At 38.3% G+C, this 25,427-nt stretch overlaps 1 protein-coding gene across 2 annotated transcripts in view; it reads left to right on the forward strand.

Annotated features, from left to right (window-relative positions):
- Positions 1 to 1,129: 1,129 nt before the first annotated feature.
- LOC111153484 (N(alpha)-acetyltransferase 35, NatC auxiliary subunit) overlaps positions 1,130 to 25,427 on the forward strand; it is a 91,452-nt gene continuing 67,154 nt past the window's right edge. Inside the window, exons 1-6 of one of the 2 annotated variants that reach the window (XM_022512526.1) lie at positions 1,130 to 1,238; positions 2,108 to 2,236; positions 14,784 to 14,817; positions 18,240 to 18,354; positions 19,668 to 19,742; positions 20,312 to 20,479. In XM_022512526.1, coding sequence (XP_022368234.1) covers positions 2,113 to 2,236; positions 14,784 to 14,817; positions 18,240 to 18,354; positions 19,668 to 19,742; positions 20,312 to 20,479 — 516 coding nt within the window. In that variant the 5' untranslated portion in view covers positions 1,130 to 1,238; positions 2,108 to 2,112. Of the gene's footprint in view, positions 1,371 to 2,107; positions 2,237 to 14,783; positions 14,818 to 18,239; positions 18,355 to 19,667; positions 19,743 to 20,311; positions 20,480 to 25,427 lie in introns of both variants that reach the window. The other variant, XM_022512527.1, reaches the window with a different exon arrangement.

Here is a 25,427-nt window from a genome sequence, read left to right on the forward strand (position 1 = left end):
AGAGGGAAGCAGGCTCCCTGTGGAGCAGAGAGCCCGATACGGGACTCGATCCCAGGACCCTGAGATCGTGACCTGAGCTGAAGGCAGTGGCTTAACCCACTGAGCCACCCAGGCGCCCTGGTTATTGAAATTTTTAAAAATTTCTTTATTTGAGAGAGAGACAGAGCATGAGCATTGGGGGGGGGGGGGCTTTGTGCCTGATCCCAGACCCTGCAATCATGACCTAAGCATAAGGCAAATGCTTAATCGACTGAGCCAGCTACGTATCTCTCCAGTTTTGGATTATTAAAAATGCAGCTATGAAAAGTAATGTACTATTGGACACATTTTCATATTCCTAAGAAAATACCTGGGAGTGGAATTGCTAGATCAAGTGGTAAATGCATGATTAATTTTCTGGTAAAAGACAAACTGTTAAAGTGATTGTACCATTTTGCATTCTCATCAGTAACTTATGAGAGGTCCAGTTGCTCCAAGTCCTTGTCAACGTTTGGTGTCGTCTTTTAAATTTTGGCCGTTTTAATGGGAATATAGTGGTAAAAGTGGCTTCTTACCCCTGTCAGTCTACTTACATAATCCCAACTTAAAATAGATCATTTTATTAATAAATTTTAAGAAAAACTTAAACATTTACAAGTCTGAAAGAAAATGGCTTGCTTGATTCTGCAGATATTTTGTTTCTATTTTCCCTCAAGAACCCTCTAGGCTCTCTAGAAAAACATAAATCCTGTGTCAGGCAGCACTAGCTCCACGGAGCTCACAGCTAGGCTCTCCTTGCAGGGCCACAACTGCTAAGGTCTACAATTACTTTCCTCGCTTTTTATTTTTCGTCTCAGCATCACCTTTTTAAGAATTTCTCTGGGAGGCGCGCGGGGCGGGGCGGGCTCTGAGACTCCCTCCGCTAGCTCCACCCTTTACCGGGACCCGCCCACTACCCGGGACTAGGCTTAAGGCAGGCGATGGAAGGTAGCTTCCGGTCTCGCGATTGGCTCTAATCCCGCGAGAAGAGAAGACGGCTGCCCGGTGGCGGTGGTGAGGGAGGGGGTGTGGCCGGGGCGTGCGAAGTCCCCAGGAGTGAGGGAGAGGGGGGCGGGGTCGCGCGCACCCGGCGTACGCATGCGCGCACGCGGCCAGTCGGGCTGGGCTGAGAGGGGAGGGGGCGGCGGCGGCTGAGGCGGCGTCGTTATTTCCGCGGTTTGGACGGTTCGTGGCGGCGCGGGTGGCTACGGGAGAAGTAGGTAGGGACCGCCGGTGCAGAGGCATCGAAACTCCCTCCCTCCCGTGTCCTAGAGCCGCAGCCCCCCGCGCGTGTGGCGGACCCTGGGGACGCCAGGTCACCCTGCGGCCCCGGCCCTCCCGCCGCGCTTCAGGTAGGAGCTGTAGGCTCCCCGTGTCCATTGCCCGCCGAGGCCCCGGCCTTGCCCGGTGTTGCCCGGGCGACCACCCGGTACCGGGCGTGCCCGCCCTCCCGCGCGACGACAGCTCTGTCCTTGCTTCCGCACCGTGTGGGGCCAGGGCCGGGCCAGGCTGACCCGCGTAGGGCGGACGTGGGGCGGGTCCCCGCCTCAGGTGCGCTGCCACCCCAGGCCGGGCGGCTAGGTCCCCTGCCCCGCGCTCCCTCACTCCGTCCCCACTGTGCGAGGCTATGCGGGGGTCCTGCCGGGCCGGGGAAGAGGTTGTCCCAGAGAGCTCGGGCAAGGTGAGGTACCACCCCGACTTGAATATAGTTGCCTCGTGGGCTCCCGGGCTGCGAGAGGGGACTCTGAAGAGTGCCTTGGTCATTTGTGGCCAGTGTGGAAAGTTGGAAGCTCGAGTTGATTTTGTTTAGATCAGTGGTGGGGTGGCTTCTAATTTTTTTCCTTGGATGGTGGGAAGGCAAACTCTTAAAGCCTTGGTAGGTGCTGGGCTGTTAGTAAATAAGCAACAGTAGTGTTAATATAAGATTTAATTGCATTAAGATTTTTTCCCCCCAGTGTCATCCTCAAACTCAGATGAGGTCTGGCAGTTTACTAAGACTTCCGTCCAGTACTTGAACGCACACACATGGCTTGCAAATACTCTTGCCCTGAAAGCCACAATCTCTTTTACACCAGTGTTAATTTTATAGGCATTATGGTCATGAAAGCTTCTGTAGAAGATGATGATTCGGGATGGGAGCTCAGTATACCAGAAAAGATGGAAAAAAGCAATACAAGCTGGGTGGACATAACCCAAGATTTTGAAGAAGCTTGTCGAGGTGAGTTTGAATTTTTAGACTAGAAATTCAGAATCTGGGAAAAGGTAAAATAAAGTCTTGATTGCTATTTGTAGACTAACTCAGTAAATGAAATCAACAGGTAAGTGTGGCATATCAAGTTTGTTCACCACACTTACTCATTCTCTACCCTCTAATTTTAACTTTCATTTAAAGCCAGTAGGTATTCCGGGCGCCTGGGTGGCTCAGTGGCTTGAGCCTCTGCCTTCTGCTTGGATCATGGTCTCAGGGTCCTGGAGTCAAGCCTCTGCTCAGCAGGGAGCCTGCTTCCTCTTTCTCTCTGCCTTCTCCTCTGCCTACTTGTGATCTCTCTCTCTCTCTCTCTCTCTTTCTCTCTCTCTGTCAAATAAATAAATAAACTCTTAAAAAAAAAAAAGCCAGTCAGTATTTGATAGTGCATGAAATACTGGTGTTGAAGCAGTTGCTTCAATTTTTCTAGCTTTAAGTAACAGAAAGTGCATGGCAATAATTACAAATTGTGGAAATATGAGTTGTATTGACCTAAAGATGGTAGTAGTATTGTATAGTTGAGGTTTTTAAATAATAAAGTCACATTATTCACTGCTCAAGAGGGTCCAGTGACTTCCTATTGCAGGTAGAATAAAATCTTTATTCCATCCCCATAGCCTGTATGGTCTGGTGCCTGCCTACCACTGACTTCATTTTTGTACCACTGCACCACTAGGCTCATTATGTTAGTCACACTAACCTTTTTATGTCATTAAGCACATCAGGGCAGTTTCCCCTCGGACCTCTGCATATTTCCTTTTCTGTGTCTAAAACTGCTTTGCCTCCAGGTCTTCACATAGCTGGCTCCTTCCTGGCGGGTTGCAAGGATATCTCAAAACAACTAATCTAATTAGATTTAACCCTGTTCTTTCCAGCTCCACTTCAGTTGAATCACTCTGTTTTATTTTTATCATAATACTTATCTACTGTCAGAAACTGTGGCTTTCAGTTATTTCTTATTTATTGTCAGCCTTACCCAATGGAACATAAGCTCTGTGAGTGCAGAGATCTTGTCTGTAACCCTACTACACAGAACGTTGCCTGGTACATAGTAATAGTTTAATAAATGCATAGGCGTAAGTGATTAGAGAAATGAGCATGTTTGTTGTTGCAGGGGAATGAGCCTTAGGGAGAGACTGGAAAGAGAAAGGAACAAATGGTAGAGTGAGGGGGGTGCCTGGGTGGCTTAGTTGATTAAGCATCTGCCTTCCACTCAGGTCATGATCCTAGGGTCCTGGGATTTAGCCCCACTTCTCTGCTGAGCAGAGAGCCTGCTTTTTCTGCTCCTTCTGTGCGCTCCCCCTCCCCCCACTTGTGTTTTCTTGCATGTTGCTCAGGGATTCTGCCTTTCCCTCAAATAAATAAAATTAAAAAAAAAATGGTAGAGTGAGAGCTTGAATTTGAAGAGAGAGTAGGATCAAGAACATGCAAGAGAAATTAACTTGCGGGGGGCGGGGGTGCCTGGGTGGCTCAGTTGGTTGAGCGTCTTCCTTCAGCCCAGGTCATGATCTCAGAATCCTGGGATTGAGCCCCACATTGGGCTCCGCTCAGTGGAGAGCCTCCTTTTCCCACTGCCTGCTGCTAACCCTGCTTGTGTGTGCGCGCTCTCTCTCTCTCTCTCTCTTACTCTCGCTAATCTCAAATAAATACAATCTTAAAAAAAAATTAAGGGAAAAGAATGAGGAATTACTGAGACAGGAGGAACTGAGGTTAGGATTGGTGAAGAAATATATATACACACACACACACACACACACATATATATATATATATATATATACATATATATATATATATATGTTTTTAAGATTTTATTTGAGAGAGAACGAGGATGAGTGAGGGGAGAGACAGAGGGAGAAGTAGACTTCCTTTGGAGCAGGGAGCCTGATGTGAGATTTGATCCCAGGTCCTGAGATCCTGATCTGAGCCACCCAGGTGCCTGAAACAGGTATATTTCTCAGCAGATTGGGAGGAATGCATGCCTCGATGAGGTTTTTTGTTTTGTTTTTTTTTGGTTTTGTTTTTTTTTTTTTTTTTTTTTTTTTACTGAATCAGGTTAAGTCTTTGGTGCTGGTGAGACGGAGTGTTTAGTGCTCTTGAGAGGAGAAGTAGAGACTTGGAGCAGCTGCAGGTGGAAAGGGAGCCAGCTGAGTATAAGCAAAATGTTAAATCATGTGCCTGCCCTTTTCTTGTTTTGAAATACATGTCCAGTTAAAGTATGCCTACGTGAAATTGTGGAGAGAACATTACACTGGAAATTGGGGGACTGCCCATATCTGTCTATCCAAGGAAGAAAGAAGTGTAAGTTACAGTGTAATTTTTGTTCCCAGAGGTTTTTTTTTTTTTTAGATTTTATTTTTTTGACAGAGAGAAACACAGTGAGAGAGGGAACAGAACCAGGGGGAGTGGGAGAGGGAGAAGCAGGTAGCCCATTGCGGGGCTCCATTCCAGGACCCCAGGATCATGACCTGAGCTGAAGGTAGCCGCTTAACAACTGAGCCACCCAGGTGCCCCTGTGCCCAGAGATCTTAAACTGTTAGTGGATTATACCCATCATCTTGTACTGATGTTTAAGTGATCTGTATTAGAGAGCTGTCATTCTGAACCTAAATGGAAAAGGTTTTATGAAGTTCATATGACTTCAGTTGGGCCTTAAGGGAGTGGTCGAATTTTTATGTGAATGTGAGGGAATTGTTCTAGACTGAGATGAACTATTACAGCCAGAGTTCAGTGAGAGTTTGATGTTTGAGGAAAAATGAATAATTTTGCTTCTTAGTGGAGGGAACCTTGAATTGGCAGTATGGTTTAATCCCTGCTTCAGTGGGGGATGAAGAGGGGGTAGCATGTCATTTTGTTGCCAACCTCAAACCGTCCTATTAACTCTTCCATAATTAGCTCTTGCATTGTCTGAAGTGTCACGGATATGAGGTATACTTGAAACTAAAAAGTTGATATAGAAGTGATTTTCCTTTACATATAGATACACGGCTAAAGGCTGTTGGCAGCTCTTATGCTGTGATATTATTTGTTTTCTCTTCTTGAAATAATCAGATTCATAGCATCAATTTAGTTTAGACTTCTAGCAACTTTCCAAGAACTAAATTTAAAACAAATATTGTTATACCCTTTAACTGTTACAGTGGTCTTTCCTCTTTAGTAATAGTGTGATGGCATTTGGCTAGACTTTGGTGATTGTTTTTTTGGTACCAGAATGAATGAATGAATGAATGAATGAATGAATGAATAAACAAGCAAGCAAGCAGGCATAGTGTTGACAGTATTTTTTATGTACATTTCTACTTGTTCTTTTAGTGACTCTTCAGAGTCTTCTGGACCAAATTCTAATTTCATCACTTCTTTTATTTCCTGTTAGGCAGATGGCACACATTCCCTTCATGTTTCCTATATCTGACATTGAGACACTTGGTTTCTGTTTTTTTTCCCCCTGAAATTATTTTGAATATATGGTGCCATTACTGTATGTACTATATGTGCCTGATACATGACATGTCATTTATCTAAACAACACCTCTGAGCTTTGCTTCTTTAGGAAACTTTGCCTAATTCAAACCATCTCATTGACTCCATAAAAAGCCTTTTATCTTCGTATTTCATTTCGTTGTCTAAAGTTAGGTGCTTTCTGAAGTATAAACCCACAACTTAGAAATTTTACTTAAACACAGATGATCATAAAATACACATTGCTCTTTCTTCTACCTACCAGATTCCCTTCTTCCACACACTCTGTGGATAGCCAACAACCTCTCTTAGGATGATGACATCATTAAGTGTCTAGAACCCAGAGGTAATCTAAGTTTGGCTATTATTATTTCCATTCTTTTGAGCTTTAGTCTAGAACGACATGTGTCTGTCCTGTTATCCCATGTCCTTCTGTCTTTGATGGCTTCACTCATCCATTCTTAGTCTGTCTTTCTCATAGGCCCTATGGTTTAAAGCCTCCTCACCTACCCAGTTTCTTCAACTCTTGCCCAGTACTTTTGGGAAACTCCTTTTATTAATTTCTCTTCCCTCTTTTAAAATCCAGGATTTTTAAGCTTCTTGTTTCTTTTCCTTTCTGTATTGTCTTCTCTCATTTAGAACATTTGTAGGTGCCTAATATATACTTGTTTAAAGAATAAATTAATATATTAAGGCCATATTTCTTCAAATTAGAGAGTATCTGGATCTTGTACTTCAGAGTTTTGAGAACCACTGCATTACATTAAATGCTGTCATTTTGGGTGATTGTCTGAAACCAACATAATTATGAACACAAGACTGGGCACTGAAATTATAACAGTACTTGGTTATAATGTTATTACCCATTTGGTAATCTATAATCTTTTAAAAAAAATTATCAAACTGATTGCATAACATTTAATAGTTACCTTAGAAAAAAACGTAGATTCTTAATAAAACTTTCATGGACTCCTCTTCCTCTGAATTCATAAATCCCAGTTTGAGAATCATTGTTCTAGGAATTTGCTGTTAGCACTTTATTCCAAGAAGAAAAAGATGAGTAGAAATTGTCTTGGTGAAAGATCTGGGCAACCTGTAAAATACTTTTTTTTTTTTTTTTCAGTGATTTTGATTTTGGTGATGAAAATTATGTTTTTCTTGTTACATCTTATCAAGAATGTTTTCAGTGGTAGAGTGTAGGTGGGCTGGGCAGCACTGGTAATTATGGGTCACTGTAGATCAGCGATTATCAGGATTGATTTTGCCCTGCAAGGAACATTTCCCAGTGTCTTTTGACATTTTTGGTTGTCACAGTAGGAGGCGGGCTGCTACTGATGTCTTGTGGTACACACCAAGGATGCTGGACAGGATAGCCCCCACAAAGAAGTAATTATTTTGCATAAAATGTCAATAGTGCTACGTAGTTCACTCTGTTTAGATTATTTTCAATAACATTCAACTACCATTTAACCTTTCTGACTCTGCATTCTTCAGGAAAGGAACATATGGATGGAGGTCTTAACACCTCTAATAACTAGCATTGATGTACAGCAGGTTATGGGAAGAGAATGATACCTTTGATGCACTTGGAGTTCTCTTCTTTATTGTTGAATGCATCTTACCAGATTTTCTCTTTAGTCAGGCAGGTATTGTGTATCCTCCTTTATGTTGGTAGTTTTTGGTTAACAGAAAAGGTGTCTTCAGAAGTCATCACTTTCCCTATTTTGGCTGGTTATTTCACTATCCATAATTCTAGATAGTATGCTTTTACTGCTAGTTCTTAATCCTTGCATTCACAGTTTGGCATCATCTATGGACTTCTATCCATATGGTGCCAACATCTATCCGTGTAGTTGTAGCTACATTATGAATATTCAGATATTATCCATGGCTGAGCCAAAGAGTAAAGTTTTTATTACTTTTTCCTTCCTGCACAGTTCTGTGTTACACAAAAATTATTTTACCCAAAACCTATGTAGTTATCATTAATTCTACCTTAGTCTCCTTACCCCTTTTCTAAATCTCCTTAAGACATTCAGATACCTTGGACAAACTGTCATTTTCGTCTCTTTGAAGAAATTTCTCCTCAAGCCTTTTATTTATTGCTCCAGTTTGGACTTCTTGCCTTTGTACATCATGTAATCCTGAGGTCATCAGTCTGGGTTTCTTACTTTATCAAGATTACTTTATCAATCTTTATCAAGATTTTTGGCGCCATGGGTGGCTCAGTCGTTAAGCGTTTGCCTTAGGCTTGGGTCATGATCCCAGGCGAGCCCCCTGTCAGGCTCCCTGCTTGGCGGAGAGCTTGCTTCTCCTTCAACCACTCCCAGGGCTTGTGTTCCCTCTTTTGCTGTGTCTCTCTGTCAAATAAATAAATAAAATCTTAAAAAAAAAAAAGATTAGACATCTTTATTCTCCTCCTGAGTAGAGAGCATGGGAGATAGTTTTTTGAGGCTCTGAATGTCTGAAAATGTCTTTATTCTGTCCTCCCACTTTATTGATAATATAATATTTCTGGATACTTTTGATAATTTTGAGGGCATGACCCATTGATGTTTTTGCGGTGATGTTGCTATTAGGAAGTTTGATGATATTCTGATAACTTTCATATATAATCTTTTACGATTTCTGTTTGATCCTGTATATACACCTTTCACTGAGGTTTGCCTGGTTGACAGCTCTGAGGTCCTCTCATCTTATCTGATCCTTCAATTCTAGGAAACTTTAATTATTCTATTTCCTCATTGGGTTTTTTTTTTGTTATTTTTGTTTTTGTTTTTGTATTCTCCTTAGGGAGTGTCTATTTTTTGGAAACTGAACCTTTGGGAGGTGCTTAGATCATGAGAGTGGAGCCCACATGAATGGGATTAGTCCCTTCTGCTATTTGAGGTTACCGCAGAAAGATGGCCATCTAGCAAGTGGGCCCTCACCAAATATCTGCTGGTTCCTTGATCTTGGACTTCCCAGATTCTAGAACTGTGAGAAATAAACGTTTTTTTTTATAGGCTGCCCAGCTTATGGTATTTTGCTGTTGTTGTTGTAGCAACCTGAATGGACTAAGACTCTTCCAAACTTACTGTATTTTTCTTTTCTGCTGTAATGTTCTTTATTTTTAAAATTTCTTTTTTCTTAATATTCTTCCTCCCTTTTTTTAAAGAAAGTAAAATGTCCTGTTTTTGTCTCAGGGTTGCACTTTTTTATCTCTCTAAGAATAATAGTTCTTTTGAATGTTTGTTCTTCTACATAGTATCTTTCCTCCAACTAGTCTTTTCTTTTTTTAGTTTGTTTCCTTTAGTTTGTATCTTTTGGGCATTACTTCAAATATCTAAGAATTCTCTGTTGCATGTCTAAAGGTAGGAGACCAAAAAGCCAATTGGAAGTTCTGAATTTTTGGTGGGACTTATTGACAGACCATCGCTATCAAGTGATCTGACTTGGCTTTGTTTTTTGTTTTTGTTTTTCTTTTTTTTCTGACTTGGCTTTGTGGTAAAGAACATCTGATATAGAGGGAGACAAACCATAAGAGACTCTTAATCTCACAAAACAAACTGAGGGTTGCCAGGGAAAGAGGGGTAGGGAGAGGGTGGTTGGGTTATGGACATTGGGGAGGATGTGTGCTATGGTGAGTTCTGTGAAGTGTGTAAACCTGCCGATTCACAGACCTGTACTCCTAGGGCTAATAATTCACTATATGTTAATAAAAAAATTTAAAAAAATTAAAAAATAAATATGAATAAAATTAAATTTAAAAAAATGTGATATAAGTTATTTAGCTCTTTCTACTTGGAAAGATTGTATTTATACATTTTGTTGCTATTATAGAAATAGATATATGTGAATATTTTTCATATAATATGAAAAATAAATAAATGCATAAATATAAATAAATAAAATTTCTATTCATATTTCTATAAAAATATTTCTAAAGATTGTATTTAGAAATTGTATTTGGCAAATTTAATCTTTTGCCTTGAAGTTGAAGCTCTGGCTTGATTGCCTACGATTTAACAGTTAAGTGGGGAAGAGATCTCGGGTTCTCACATACTTGCTTAATGCCCCCTCTTTCCATACTGTACCTGGCCTTCCAATAACCTTATGTCTCTGGAGATGGTTTTGCCCTCTTCAAAAAAGTCTTCAGTATGTGGGGTTAGGGAGGGCCAGTTATCCTCTGTAAATAGGACAGGGTTCTGTGTTGTCCTGACAGCTCAGTCCTCCATGTTTTAGCCTTCCTTTAGCTGCACTTTTAGTTGTAAGCGGTAAGTCAGGTTGGTTTTTGCTTTCTTCACTCCTGGTTTTAGGATTCTGCTTTCTCGACTTTGCTAAGTAACTACTTAATTTATCTTTTTATTTACAACTTTCCCCAATTTTATTGTACATGTTTTTCTTCTTTGGAGTGTATACCTTTCTTAAATACACACACACACACACACACACACACACACACACACACACTTCCTCTGGTTGTTTTAATGAGATTTCAGGAAGGAATTAAAAGTAGTTGCAGTTTGCCACCTTTACTGCCTGGTAAACCTTAATTGGTTCATTTAAATATCACTATTACAATGATACTGATTTCAACTGTATCATTCAACCTACTGATTCAGTAGGGGTTCATAGGGTCCCTAGGTGGGAACTTAACCATCATTTATAATGTTATGGGTGGAAATCTGTTCAACGATCTATAACTTCAGTTTACACATCTGTTCACTTATAAGATGATAAAATTTATTTGCCTTGTCATATAGATACATGTTTTTCTCTGTCCTTTAAGAACGTTTTCTCAGGAGAGTGATCATATGCTTCAAGTGCTTAGTACTGCTGCATACCCAAAATCGACCACAAGTTATGATTTGTTACTCATTTCTAAGGCAAAAGGAACGATGTCCAGTAAGATGTTAAGAAATTCTGGGACCCGGGGCACCTGGGTGGCTCAGTGGGTTAAGCCTCTGCCTTCGGCTCGGGTCATGATCCCAGGGTCCTGGGATCGAGCCCCACATTGGGCTCTCTGCTCAGCGGGGAGCCTGCTTCCCTCTCTCTCTCTCTCTCTGTGCCTGCCTCTCTGCCTACTTGTGATCTCTCTGTGTCAAATAAATAAATAAAAATCTAAAAAAAAAAAAAATTCTCTCCTTCCCTCTCCCTCTGTTCTCACCCCCACTCACATGTAAAAAAAAAAAAAAAGAAAGAAAGAAATTCTGGGACCCACAAAATGAGTTAAATTTTCTCTCACAACAGATCTATTCATGAGTGAGAATATGAATGAGAGTGAGGATATGAATGAGAGTGAGGATAAAAGAAAAAGGCAGTTTATTGTCAAGGTAGTAAAAAAAAAACCTTGAATCATCAGCTTTTCCTCGTATCTAATTTTTTCCTTTGCTCTGAGTGTTTTATGTACTGCTGCACCTACTTAAGGCTTTAACATAAAAGTAGAAGTAACTATTTTTTATCACTGTGTTAACTTAGTTCAACTGTTTGGTGTATCTGTGATCCCTGGGATCCTCGAGACCATTTCAAAGGTTATGGAAGGTCAAAACAATTTCCATGGTAAAACTATTTCCATATAATACTGAGATGTTAACTTGCTTTTTTGACTCTTATTCTCTTTATTAGTACTGTGGAATTTTCCAAGAACTGTGTGATGTGTGATGATTTCATTGCTCTGTTAATGATAAATGTAAAACATCCTTCTCACTAAATTTTTTGAGACTTGCAGCCTAGTTGGATAAGACGCAAACTACTCAGGTCTGTAGTGCTATAGAATATCACGATTCTGTGTCCATTTGTTGATCATGCAGTGAGAGGGCTTGCACTCTGCTTAGTTGAGTAAATTTTAAAGTTTCCTGCCTACAGTTTACTGTGATCTGATTGTTGATGTTCTTTTTTTTTTTTTCCTTTTAAGATTTATTTATTTATTTATTTATTTGAGAGAGTGGGAGAGAGCACACGCATATGCATGTGTGAGGAGTAGCAGAGGGAAGAGGGATAAGCAGACTCTGCACTGAGTGTGGAGCCAAGGTGGGGCTCATTCCCAGGAATCTGAGATCATGATCTGAGCCAAAATCAAGAGTTGGTTGCTTAATTAACTGAGCACCTCTCTGATTACTGGTATTCTGAGGGACCTAATGAGAGTCAGCTAGTTCAGCCCTTCATTTTACAGATAGGAGCCCAAGGCCCAGAGTGATTGGCTTGCTTTTAGGTCTGTGGAGTGTTTTATGTTTAATGAAGCTATTTGGTACCCAAATCTACCTTAAATATTTGATAAATTATTATAGCAGTTCTCAAAGTTTTTGGCCTCAGGATCTCATTATACTTTTTTTTTTTTTTAAGATTTTATTTATTTATTTGACAGAGGTCACAAGTAGGCAGAGAGACAGGCAGAGACAGAGACAGGGGGAAGCAGGCCCCCTGCCAAGCAGAGAGCAGGACTTGGGGCTTGATCCCAGGACCATGGGATCATGACCTGAGCCAAAGTCATCCAGAAGCACCTAGGATCCCATTATACTCTTAAAAATTACACTTTTAAACTCTTAAAAATTGTTTGTGTTAACATATGTATAGTTTACTGTATTAAAATTTAAAGCAAATTTTAAAAATAGGAATTCATTTAAAAACAAATATAAATCCATTGCATGTTAACATGTTTTTTAATGAAAATAAATATTTTTCAAAGCAGAATGACTTACAAGAGTGGAGTTTTATATTTTTGAAAATCTCTTTAATGTCAGCATAACAGAGGGTGCCTGAATTCGTTATCTGTGTGTGTGCTTGAAGTATATAAGGTAAATTTGGCCTCACCCAATATGTAGTTGAAAAATGGAGGAACCTTTAAAGATAATTGTGGATCCTCTTCTTTGATATGACAGTGCAACAAAACTTGACAGGTGGTAGTTTCTTAAAGATTAACTGTGATGTGGAATCTGAAGACATATGAGTGGACTTTCTTTGTTACATTGAAATCCACTGGTCTGCCTTGAACTTTGAATGGATCTTTTATCCATGCCTGATTTTGGAACATTTGTTGCCATTTGGAAAATATTCGTTCACTGAGTTAAGCAGATCTTCCAAATGCTGATGAAATTACATAATACTGAAAAGCACATTTGTTAATACACCACCAGTATCATCAGAAAAGTATTTTTTAAGTATTGGGAATCTATCAGTTTCACAGTGTCAGATATGTTTCTCCAAATTCTAATTTTTGCCTAAAAGCTCAAATTTTATTATTGGCAACACAAATGTCAGTTGTTTTTCTTAAAGCAACAGACTCATTTATTTTCAAGAAAATGACATATTCTCATATCTGAATAAGTACATTTTGGCTGTTGTTCAAGTAAAAAATGGTGTTCCATACTTGTGGAAGTGCTTCTCCTTAAGACAACATCTTACATTGGTATGCAGCAAAAGTGTTTGTTTATAACTTTCCATTTTGTCAAATAGAATATTTAAAAGATGTACTCAGAGATTGAGATTTAATCAGGTAAGTCAGGGCCAGCACTAGAAGGAAGTGATTGAGGCACCTAGGGTGTAAAATTTAAGAATTTGCTAACTGAAAGTGAGTCACTCTTTAAATTTCACATGGGAGGTGCTTTACTTGCTGTACCCTGGACCCAGTCCTGAGGTTAATAATTTTACTGCTTCATCAAGGACCTCTTAAGTGAAATTTAAAAAAAAAAATTGTCTTTTTAAACTACAAGTGCATGGCGGTAAAGAATACACTGTTGAGCTTGGGGCCACTTTTTAAATTTGTGCTGAAACTAAAGTAGTGTAGCCCCACCCCCCATTTAAAAATTTTTCCTTTTTATGCATTGCTTTTGCATCCTCAGTGCAAATGTCAACACAATGAAAAAGACAACATTTTAGTATTACTATAAAAGTAATTTTTATCTATTCGAGAGAGAGAGAGAGAGAGATCGAGTGAGCGGAGCACACCAGTATGTGCACAAGAGAGCAGGGGTGGAGGGGCAGAGGAAGGAGAGAAAGCATCATAAGCATGCTCACCGTGGAGCCCAACACGGAGCTCAGTCTCACAACCCTGAGATCATGACCTAAGCTGAAATCCAGAGTTGGTTGCTTAACTGACTGAGCCACCCCTGTGCCCTGATTTACTATGAAAGTAATTTTAATATTACAGACACCACCTGGGTTCCCAGACCATATTTGAGAACTGTTGAAAACTAGTGCTTTGCACCTTCCACAAGATTTGACCATCAGTACTTAAGCTACTTAAAATGTTGTGGTAGTGGTTCTCACCTACCCTGCACTTTGAAATCACCTGTAGAGCTTTAAAACCACTGCCGAGGCCCCACCCCTAGAATTTAATTGGTTTAGGGTGCTGCTTGGACGCTGGGATTTTCCGGAGTTCCAAAGTTGATACCAGTATGCACCCAAGGTTGGGACTTGTTTTATAGGGTTTGAATACTGTTTTGATTAGCTGTTTACTCATGTTTTCTACATTGAAATAAAATGTAATTTTAAAAAACAACTTTGGTACTGTTCCTGGGACAAAAAGAGGTTAGATTTTGACACCAAGTAGTTTAAAAACAACTTGTGAAATAGCAGTCAGTTCTGTGAAAAAGTATACTTAGGGGAAATATACTAGTAATACTTTAAAATGAGGTTGGTAATTCTGATTAGATTGTTTTGGCCCGTGGTGGGTTGTTTGCTAATTCTAAAAAGTTCAACTTAAAGAGTTTAAATATTCATTCTGTGGAAGGCATTATATTAGTAATTGAGTACAAATAATCATTTCTTAGAAAATGAAGTTTAGGGGCACTTGTGTGGCTCAGTGGGTTGAGCCTCTGCCTTCGGGCTCAAGTCATGGTCTCAGCGTCCTGGGATTGAGCCCCACATCGGGCTCTCCCCTCAGCGGGGAGCCTGCTTCCCCCTCTCTCCCTGCCTCTCTGCCTACTTGTGATCTCTCTCTGTCAAATAAATAGTCTTTCAAAAAAAAGAAAATGAAGTTTAATGCAAGCTCATTTTCAAGCAAAACTTTTTTTCTTAGAATTAAAATTTAAATATTAAGATTGTATTATTCAAAGGATTTTTCTTTTCTTTTTTCTTTTAGAATTAAAATTGGGAGAACTACTTCATGATAAACTGTAAGTATTTATGTCATTTGAAATAGTTAATGTAATATTTCCATGTTTTTCCTTGTGTGCAGTAGTGTTCCTTGGAACCTGGGTAATATTACATTTCAAAGCTGTAAAAAGAAAATGATTTATAAATATATTTTTAACATTGGCGAGTTATTTTGGGGTAGCTGGCCCTGGTTGTAATAAAAATGGTTATAGTTAATGGAAACTGTGCCTCATGGTCCTTTCCTTGAGAGTTAGATAGAGGATGTGAAATTTCTTGAAGAAAGCTTACAGGCTGTATGTTATCTTAATAGGCTGGCTGATAACCAGAGAGATAAGTGAGATAATGGCTGGATGAAAGTTAGATCCAGAATCCCTGGAAAGGTAAAAAAAGATAGGTGCTTGATTCTATTTATACTACCATAGATATCCTCAGTTCCCCAACTGATCTGGCCAGGCTCAGTTTCAAGGTTAGAAATATAAAATGTTAAATTAGTGGCTCAGATTGGACATCTGGGAAGCAAGGGTAGACCCTGAAATTTAGTTCTTCTCAGACTCTAGTGTGAATCAGAATCATCCCACACATTGAAAACACATGTTGCTGGGCCCCACCCCCAGAGATCCTTCTTTAGGTCTGGCGTGGGACCGCAGTAGTTGCATTTCTACCAAGTTCCCTGATGAGGTTGATGCTGTTGATCCAGGGACTAACCACACTAAGAACCATTCTAGGGCATCATTTTGGTGCTGCAGGCAATTCTAGGAAAGATAAAATGAAACCTTATCCCAAGCTAATGCAGAAGAGTGTGGCTCCTGACGTGAAACAAGATTTGTAAGAAGATAGCTAGAGGGACCAGGCTGCCTTCATTTCCCCCAAGGTGCTAGGCTTAGCGCAGAAAACATGATTACCAGCAGCCTCCCCTGACCATCTATCTATTAAAGTTATATTCTTGTGATTCATATCTTCTTTAGCTGTCTTGTCTTTTCTGCCTAGCATACAGTCTTCTAACATGCTGTGTAACTTTTTATCTTCATTGTTTATTGTCCGTTTCCTTCCACTGGATGTGAGCTTCCTTAAGGCAGGCAAATTTGTTCACTCACTTATGTATTCTAAGTACCTAGAACCATGCTTAGCACATATTAGGTACTTGCGCTATTTGTTGGGTGAATGAAATAGCTAACTTAATGCTACTACAGTTTCTGTAGAGGTTTACTAATTAGGCAGATACCTCACTAGGGTTTTAATTGTGCCATTAGAAACTTGATTTAGTTGTTCTCTTATAAGTAATATATGGATACTTTTAAGCTAATTCAGACCTCAGGGGTGAAACAGAAACTGCACATGACACTGCCCCCGCTCCCCCACGTCTGTTCTTTGCCTGGAGATAATCACTGTTATCAGATTGTTGCATGTTTTTCTAGACTTACAGAGGAATGTATTTACATGAGTAAAAATCTACAAAATTAGCTAATTGTAAATGCGAATCTGCAGTATGTATTATTTTGAAAATTCCTTCCCAATTCAGTATATCTTGGAGATCTATCTTGGAGATCTTTCCATGTTAGTATATAAGCTCTACCTTGTTCATTTTAACTGTTGGTTTGTATTTTATAAAACGGCTATACCATAATTTATTCTGTGGTATCGCTATTGATGGACATTTAGATTGCAATATTTTTGGTAACATGGGAAAATTGAAGACACTTAATTTCTGCAAGCCTTTTGGTATACATGTACAAAAGATTTTTAGAATGGAAGCCTAGAAATCGAATGACTGGATTTTAATGGGTTCAGCCAGGCTTTTCTAAACAAAAGTCTGTTTCAGTTTACACTCCCACCAATGAAAAAAGACTAAATATATTTTTAAAGCTTTCTGAATGGCCAAAGAAATTTATCATTATTTTGTTTTGCATTACCTGATTACATTTAAATTTGAGCAGCTTTGCACTTTTTTATTATTAATATGAATTTTTTCTTTTGTGAATTTTCCATTCATGTTGTTTGCCTCTTTTTTTTTTGACTATTTGCCTTGCCTTACTTATTTATACCAGGTGGTTGTATTCGATATAATAACTTTTTGAAAATTATATTAAAAATATGTATCCTAGATAATTATGGAGTTCCAGCTATGGCTTATTATTGGCGCATCTAAATTTTAAAATATTTACACAGTTGTATATATCAACTCGTTTTATAAATTATTGGAAAGTTTTTTGTTTGCATGTTTTAGATTTAGAGCTTAAATCTGCGTGAAGTTTACTTTTTGAAATTGTGTAAATCAAAGATTTCACTTTTTTCCAGATGGTTAGCCACTTGTCTTAACAGTATTTATTGATTAACCCACTGTTTTTCACTACTTTGAAGTTCTACTTTTATCACATATAATTTCTTCAGAAATGGTGTTTAGGCTGTTTTTTATTGACCTGTGTGTTCTAGGATGCGTTCAATTATTATATCTTACAGTGTCTTTGATATTTGATGAATCTCTGTTGTTTTTGTTGAAAATATTCTCTTCCATTTTTGCATATTTACTGTTTTGGCTTGACAACCTCTTTGAAAAATACCATTTGGGTTTTGATTAGCATATACTAGAGTTGTCTTCAATAATACCATGTTCATATTGTCAGATTATCTTGAAGCATTAAGAGATTTGAGGGATTGCAGGGAAGAGTCTGTCTCCTTAAAGCTGCTGCTTTCTCCTTGCTGCTGCCTTTCTGAGAGAAATGATTTAGTGTAACAAGGTAGATGTCTTTATTTTGCTGGTAATCTAATAGCTTAGACTAAGCAAAATATGAAGTCAGTAGCTTCATCACCTGTCAGACTTTCTTTTAAGCTTCTTTTGTTCCTGTCCCATTTTTTTGAGGCATATCTCAGTTAATGATACACTTCCTAACCAGTCCACAGTGCATCACAGCTATCTGCTCTTATGGCTAATAACTCATAAATACCAGACACAAATAAGAGGATTCCTGGATTATTTTTCATTATGTTATTGCCAGAACTTGGGTCATTGCAGACAGTAATGTGCCAGATTATTATTATCATTCAATATGTAAAGAAAATGTTTGATGATTATTCCAAACACAACTTTCTAAATATTAAATAGAGAAAAATTATTTAAAGGCAAAGTGAAATCCATTATAGATCAGTTGATCGTTTTTCCAACATTTCTGATGTGCAACCTTTTTGAAAGAAATACAAAAAAATCTTTTGTTTTCTTTTCTCTCCCACAGTGCTTGTAAAATAATTTGAATGACAAATACATGTTATAATTTTTATGTTACATTTCTATTTAGTTGAAATAGAAGTGGTAGCAAATTGGGAAGATTAAATACATAGAATACTATAGTTATTTAAAGCACTGTAATAATTTTTATATCATTGTGAGAATCTGGGTAAACTTAACTGGTTCAAGAACAATTTGTGTGGTCATGTTTTTTATTTGCAGATTTGGTCTTTTTGAAGCCATGTCTGCCATTGAAATGATGGATCCCAAGATGGATGCTGGCATGATTGGAAACCAAGTTAATCGAAAAGTTCTCAATTTTGAACAAGCTATCAAGGTAATTACCATTGTGCTTTTTGTGTTTTATCATTTGTTATTTCATATGTTAAAACAATGAAAATCAAACTTGGCATATTAAAGTATAATTTTTTAAATTTATTTTTTATTTTTTATAAACATATATTTTTATCCCCAGGGGTATAGGTCTGTGAATCGCCAGGTTTACAGACTTCACAGCACTCACCATAGCACATACCCTCCCCAGTGTCCATAACCCAACCCCCCTCCCCCCAGCAACCCTAAAGTATAATTTTTTAAGAGCATTTCAGGTATATAAATAAAAATTAGTTATAACCTTCATTTATTGATCTCCTTTGAAATCTGTTAAATCTAAAAATTGTTTAGGGTCTTCATTACAAGCTTGCTCTAAATTTCTGTGTGTTTATTAATTTTTTTAAAATATTTTATTTGTTTCAGAGAGAGAGCACAAGTGGGGAAAGGGGCGGGGGAGAGGGAGAAGCAGATTCCTCACTGAGCAAGGAGCCTGACAGGGGGCTCAGTCCCAGGACCCCAGGGTCGTGACCTGAGCCGAAGGCAGATGCTTAACTCACTGAGCCACCCAGGCGCCCTATTCATTAATTTTTGAAAGCATTTCAGTATATATTTAAATACCAGGGTAGTTGGTTAAGGGATTAAAATTGGATATTAATATATTAAGCAAGGTGCTTATTGTTGTGAATTTGAAATTAACTCTGTGAGGATTGACTTATAAATTCATTCATAGTTGACAGAGAGTTTACTTTTGCATATTTTATGAGAAAAGATTTGCTAAACAAAATTTACAAGTAATATAGTTAACTTAAAAACGTTTACTTTTCTTGGGGCATCTGGCTGGCTCAGTTGGTTAAGCATCTGCTTTTTTTTTTTTTTTTTTTTTTAAAGATTTTATTTATTTATTTGACAGACAGAGATCACAAGTAGGCAGAGAGACAGGCAGAGAGAGAGAGGAGGAAGCAGGCTCCCTGCTGAGCAGAGAGCCCGATGCAGGGCTAGATCCCAGGACCCTGAGACCATGACCTGAGCCGAAAGCAGAGGCTTTAACCCACTGAGCCACCCAGGCGCCCCAAGCATCTGCTTCTTGATTTCCACTCAGGTTATGATCTCAGGGTTATGAGATGGAGCCCCGCCTTGATCTCCACGCTCAGTGGGGAGTCTGCTTGAGGTTCTCTCTGCTTCTACCCTGTACTCTGTGCACACCCTGTGTCTCAGTTTTTATCGATTCAATTTTTGGAAGGCAAAATGTTACTGGACATAGAAACCATAAATTTATAAAAAAAACTTCTCATATGTCCTATTTCTCCTCCTTTTTAGGATGGCACCATTAAAATTAAAGACCTCACCTTGCCTGAACTGATAGGGATAATGGATACTTGTTTTTGCTGTTTGGTAAGAGTTAAAATAACACTTGGTTAATCTAAAAACTGTGACTTCCCAGAAAGTTCCTCTGGTTGGGGGTTATTAAATTGGAGATGGAAGGCCCGAAAACTTGTGCAGATTCTTGCAGTAATCTAGGTGGGATGTGAAGCTCTCAACTAGTTAGTAGTAGTGAATATGAAAAAGAAAAGTTAAATGAGTGGCTAAGGACTGGTTCTAAAATTGTGAATTCCCTACTTTATGGATTTCTATTGACTCATTGTGGAATTAATTGCTTTTGAATGGTCTGTAAGGCAGCATTGTAATTTCATCAGTCTTCAAATATAATTGCAGACTGTTCTATATAAGAATACTTTCGTTAGATAGCTAGTCATATTTATGGTATATGATTCTTGAAAAACTAAAGTCAGTGAAAGTGAATTATAATTCTTTTGTTTCCTCTGACCTTCCTTTTAATCATCTTTGAAATGCCATGATTAATACTATATTTATTTGGGTCTGTGGCAGTCTAGCCTGGGTCCGTTTAGACTTTGCAGACTGTGTGTTGTCTTAAACATACACATACTTTTATCTCTTTATAGATAACATGGTTAGAAGGCCATTCCTTGGCACAGACAGTATTTACGTGCCTTTACATTCACAATCCAGACTTTATAGAAGATCCTGCCATGAAAGCTTTTGCTCTGGGAATCCTGAAAATCTGTGACATTGCAAGGGAAAAAGTAAATAAAGCTGCTGTTTTTGAAGAGGTAAGATTTTGTAATATGAGAATTCCTGAAGCTCATTTGACCATCTTATTTATTGTGATATATTTAAATGATATGTGATACTTATTTTTATCAACAAATATAGGTAAAAGCTGTTTTTAAAAGTGATGCTATGTTGTTTACAAATATGTTGGCTGAAGTAATCCAGTTTGAAGAAAGAACTTTAATTTCATTGTATTTTCTTTCCATCACTACCATGCATTGAGTATCCATTATGTGCAGATTGTTCTGAGTGTTGTGGGAATTCACAAAGAAAATAGCAGATATAGCTTCTTCCCTCAAGTCTCTTGTAAGGTATAACACAGAGGTGCTGTACTTTCAGTCTTTGGGTAAGAGGGAGCTAAGGAAAACAAAGTTTTGAGGAATATTTTAGGGCATAAACATATTTCCAGTTTGTACGAAGTACCTTGAGGAAGTGTTTTGAACTTGGAAAGATGTTTTTCTCCTTATGAGAAAAATAAGGTTTTAGGTTCTGATAATTTTAAGGGGAAATGTAATAGCATTTAAAATTATTGATAAGGGGGCGCCTGGGTGGCTCAGTGGGTTAAAGCCTCTGCCTTCAGCTCGGGTCATGATTCCAGGGTCCTGGGATCGAGCCCTGCATCGAGCTCTCTGCTCAGCGGGGAGCCTGCTTCCTCCTCTTTCTCTGCCTGCCTCCCTGCCTACTTGTGATCTCTGTCTGTCAAATAAATAAATAAAATCTTTAAAAAAAAATTATTGATAAGTATTTTTAATTCTTCCTTTTGTTGAAACATGTTTCTTTTTAACACTGTTACTAATCCAAAATAAATATCTTAGTCTCCTCCAGTGGTTCAGTCTATAGTATGTATAGTTTTTCTAAATTTATATTAATATTAATAAAATGAGAATAATACAGCTAATATGACTTCACATTTGAATATATGGCTTGTGAGTTGTGTATGAAATACTGTCTACTTTTTACACACTCATTGGTTATTTAGCTACTTACTTTAATTGCTATCGGTATCATGGAAAATCTTTTCCACTTGCTTGAAAATTTTAGAAAGATTAGTTTGCGTTAACAAGTGAGAAGAGATATATATATATGAATACTTGCATTCTCACACTACACCCAAAAGGACATTAAAAATCCTAATCCTAGGCAGAGAAAAGATTCATATAGCAGACAGTAGTTGGTAAGCACCCTTGAAAATTAACTTATCATTTTACATCTGCCTTAATCTGTTGGGTTATTATAGCAGAATACCATAGATGGAGTGGCTTGTAAACAACAGAAGTTTATTTCTTATAGTTCCAGAGACCAAGAAGTCCAAGATCAACGCACCAGCAGCTTCAGTGTCTGGTGAGGGTTTGCCTTCTGGTTCATAGATGGCCATCTTTGCACCATGTCCTCACTTGGGAGAAAGTGCAAGGGAACTCCCTTGGTCTCTTTTATAAGGTCACTGATCCCATTCATGAGGGCAGACCTAATCACCTTCCAAAGGCGGGACCTCCAGATATTATCACATTGGGTGTTAGGACTTAACATATGAATTGTGGAGGGACACAAACACTCAGTCTATGACAATATCAAAATAAATTGAATATAGTTGAAGTATTTTAGGTGTAAAAAAGTTGTTAAAAAGAAGATTGTAGAAAATGAAATGACCTTTAAACATACGAAAAGGTGCATAACTTAAGAGATATGCAGATTAAAACTGAGATACCATTTTTTACCCATTATTGGCAAAGATTAGAAATTTTGTATAATGTACATATTGATGAGGGTGAGAAACAGGCATTCACATGGGCTATGTGTGTGAGAGATGAATAGTCACTGCCTCGTTCTTTTTAATCTTTAATTTCAAATTAACAAGTTATAGGGAGCACAAAGAACAGCATATATTCCTTACCTTGATTCAGCTCTATTAATCCATTGTCCCATTTATTTTCTCAATTTCTCTCTCATGTATGTTTTTTTCTTGAACCAGCAGAGGGTAAGTTGCATACATTATTATCTTCTCCCCACAAACATTTCTTAGTGTGCATCTCCTAAGAAAAAAGGTACTTAAAATACACAACTGCAGTACAGTTCTCAACGTCAGTGAATCTGTAGTAACAGTCCACTCTCCATATTCTGTTCCTGTCAGGTGACCCACCAATATCCTTTTTAGTGTTTTTTCCCCCTACGGTTTGGGATCCAGTCTAGGATCATGTCCTGCATTTAGTTGCCTCTTTAGTATCCTTTAATCTATAGCAGTTCCTCAGCCTTTCTTTGTCTCCATGTCATTGATGTCTTTGGAGAATGTAGGCCTCTCCTAGTTTGTCTTTTTAAGAGTGTTCCTCACTGAAGCTTGTGTGTTTTTCCTCGTGATTACATTAGATTATGCGGTCCTGGTAGGAATATGATATAAGTGATACTGTGTCCTCCTTCTGTTGTCACAGGTAAGGCATACACCCACTCAGTGGTGATATTATTTTGTTCCAAGATGTTTTCTAATTACTGTATGGTTACTGTTTTCTCCCCTGGTGTATAGTAAGCCTGCCATAGGGAAACTCTTTAAGATCATACAAATACCCTGCTCATTAAAATCTTTCCCTATATTTAGCATCCATAGATTCTTGGTTGGACTAATCTTCACTTGATGGCTGCAAAATGATGATTTTCTCACTTTAGCATGCCTTCCACATTTATTAGGGCTCAGGTTTCCACTGTAAGCAAGACGCAAACATTTTTATGGTATTATAAACTCACGTAACTGTTACAAAGAGCAGTTGGTAATAACATAAGTTAAAGTATATATGACTTAACTCAGCAGATTCACTTTTAGGGATTTATTCTACAAATAGATCTGTGCTGTGTACAAAGACTTATGTACAAGGACATTAATTGTAGTTTTGTTTGTAGTAATGAAGGTCTAGAAACTACCTTAACGTCCAACATAGACTTGTTAAATGAAGCTACCTTCTTACAGTGGAGTATCATGCACCCTTTACAAAGAAGGAGGTAGTCTTATGTGTACAAGTAAGATTAGACCTCCAAAATAAAGTAAAATAAGTTAGGTATAGAAATGTATAGGTTTCTTTTTAAAAATGGGAAGTAGTTAAATCTTCATACATGAGATAACTGGAATCTTGAAACTTGGGATATATTTGTGTGTGCTGTTAGAGTTTTTATTATGTGCCTTGATGAGTTTGTTTTAAAAGGGAATGAAAATAAACTTTTTGTAATGTAAATAATTATAATTGAAATTCTGCATATTCTCTGGATGAAGGACTTAACAAATGGGAGAGATCATAAAGGAAAAGACCAATAGGAAAAAGATGATAGAAAAATTTTTGGAAAAATCTAGATAACAAAAATTATCTGTATTTGTTAAGATCTCATTCAAATAAAACGGAACACTGAAGTCCAAAACTGGGCAGTAAAATAAGCAGCTTACTCTTAGAGGAGGGTAATAAATAACAGTAGCATTTAAAAATTTAGTCTCTGTGTCATCCAAGAAACAGAGTTAAAATAATTCACTTTTCATCTACCAAATATATTTTTAAGTGAGAATATTCAGTATTGGTAAGAATGCAGTAAGTTGTCATTTGGTTTTTTATTAGTGGGAGTATGCATTAGCACAGCTGGAACTAATTAATTCATCTTTAGAACTCAGCCTTAAATGTGGATACTTTATGCAAAAACACTTTAATCACTTTTTAATAGTGAAAGTTTGCATCAACCAAAATGCCACCATTAGGGTTTGCTTGAATTAAATTATGGCTAATTTATTACACATAATTTATTATACAGAGTGATAGTGAAATCATGTCTAAAATCATGGGAGAGTGGAGGCACCTGGGTGGCTTAGTTAAGTGTCTGCCTTTGGCTCAGTAATGATCTTAGGTAGGGTCCTGGGATCGAGCCCCAAGAAGGTCTCCTTGCTTATTGGGGAGTCTGCTTCTCCCTCTCTCTCTGCCGCTCCCCCATGCTTCTGTGCACCCTGTCTCTCAAGTAAAATCTTCTAAAAAAAAAATCATGGGAGAGTATATACTTTGAAGGGTTAGGAAAACAGCACACAGTATAACCAACTGTGTGATAATAAAGAAGACTGGAAAGAAATATAAAGTTCCTGGGCTGGAAAAATTATGTTTTCTTGTCTGTAAACTTTTCAGGTTTTTCCTAGTAAGTTTGTCTTGGTCTTATAATTAGAAAAAGAATTGGTTGCCTATTGAATAGTCCTTAAGAGACCTGGTAATGAATAAGTAAGAATGAACTGTAATAAACAGATCATTTCTTTGAAATGGCTGCTTCTGAAGTTCCTAGGTGCTGGTTTATTTTGCCCTCAGATGTGTCTTTGCTTGATTTTACTCCTGAACTGGAGACATGTGTCTGTCTTAATATAATATCCTGTAGACCTCAACAAAATGGGAACCACTATTTCCCCATCAAACCACTGGTCGTCTTGCATTCTACATCTTGCAACGGTATCTACAGGGTTATCTAAAGATTTTTATTTATTTATTTGACAGACAGAGATCACAAGTAGGCAGAGAGACAGGCAGAGAAAGAGGAAGGGAAGCAGGCTCCCAGCCAAGCAGACAGACCGATGCGGGCCTCGATCCCAGGACCCCGGGATCATGACCTGAGCCGAAGGCAGAGGCTTTAACCCACTGAGCCACCCATGCGCCCCTTCCTTCCTTCCTTATCACCTAACAGCAAGAAGGGGAACAGAAGCAGGGGTAGTGGGTGAGGGAGAAGCAGGCTCCCTGCTTAGCTCGATCCCAGGACCCCGGGATCATGACCTGAGCCGAAGGGAGACACTTAATGACTGAGCCACCCAGGCACCCCTCCATATTTCTGGATAATAGACTTGTATTCTTATTTCTAAATATAAACAATTTTATACAGTTATTTTATACAGTTTTATAGTTTTAACAATTTTTACTGGGATATATCAGCACATTTTTAGCATATAACTGA

This window comes from Enhydra lutris, unplaced genomic scaffold, assembly GCF_002288905.1.
Source record: "Enhydra lutris kenyoni isolate GAN:26980312 unplaced genomic scaffold, ASM228890v2 scaffoldscaffold33, whole genome shotgun sequence".
NCBI classification, from domain to species: Eukaryota; Metazoa; Chordata; class Mammalia; order Carnivora; family Mustelidae; genus Enhydra; species Enhydra lutris.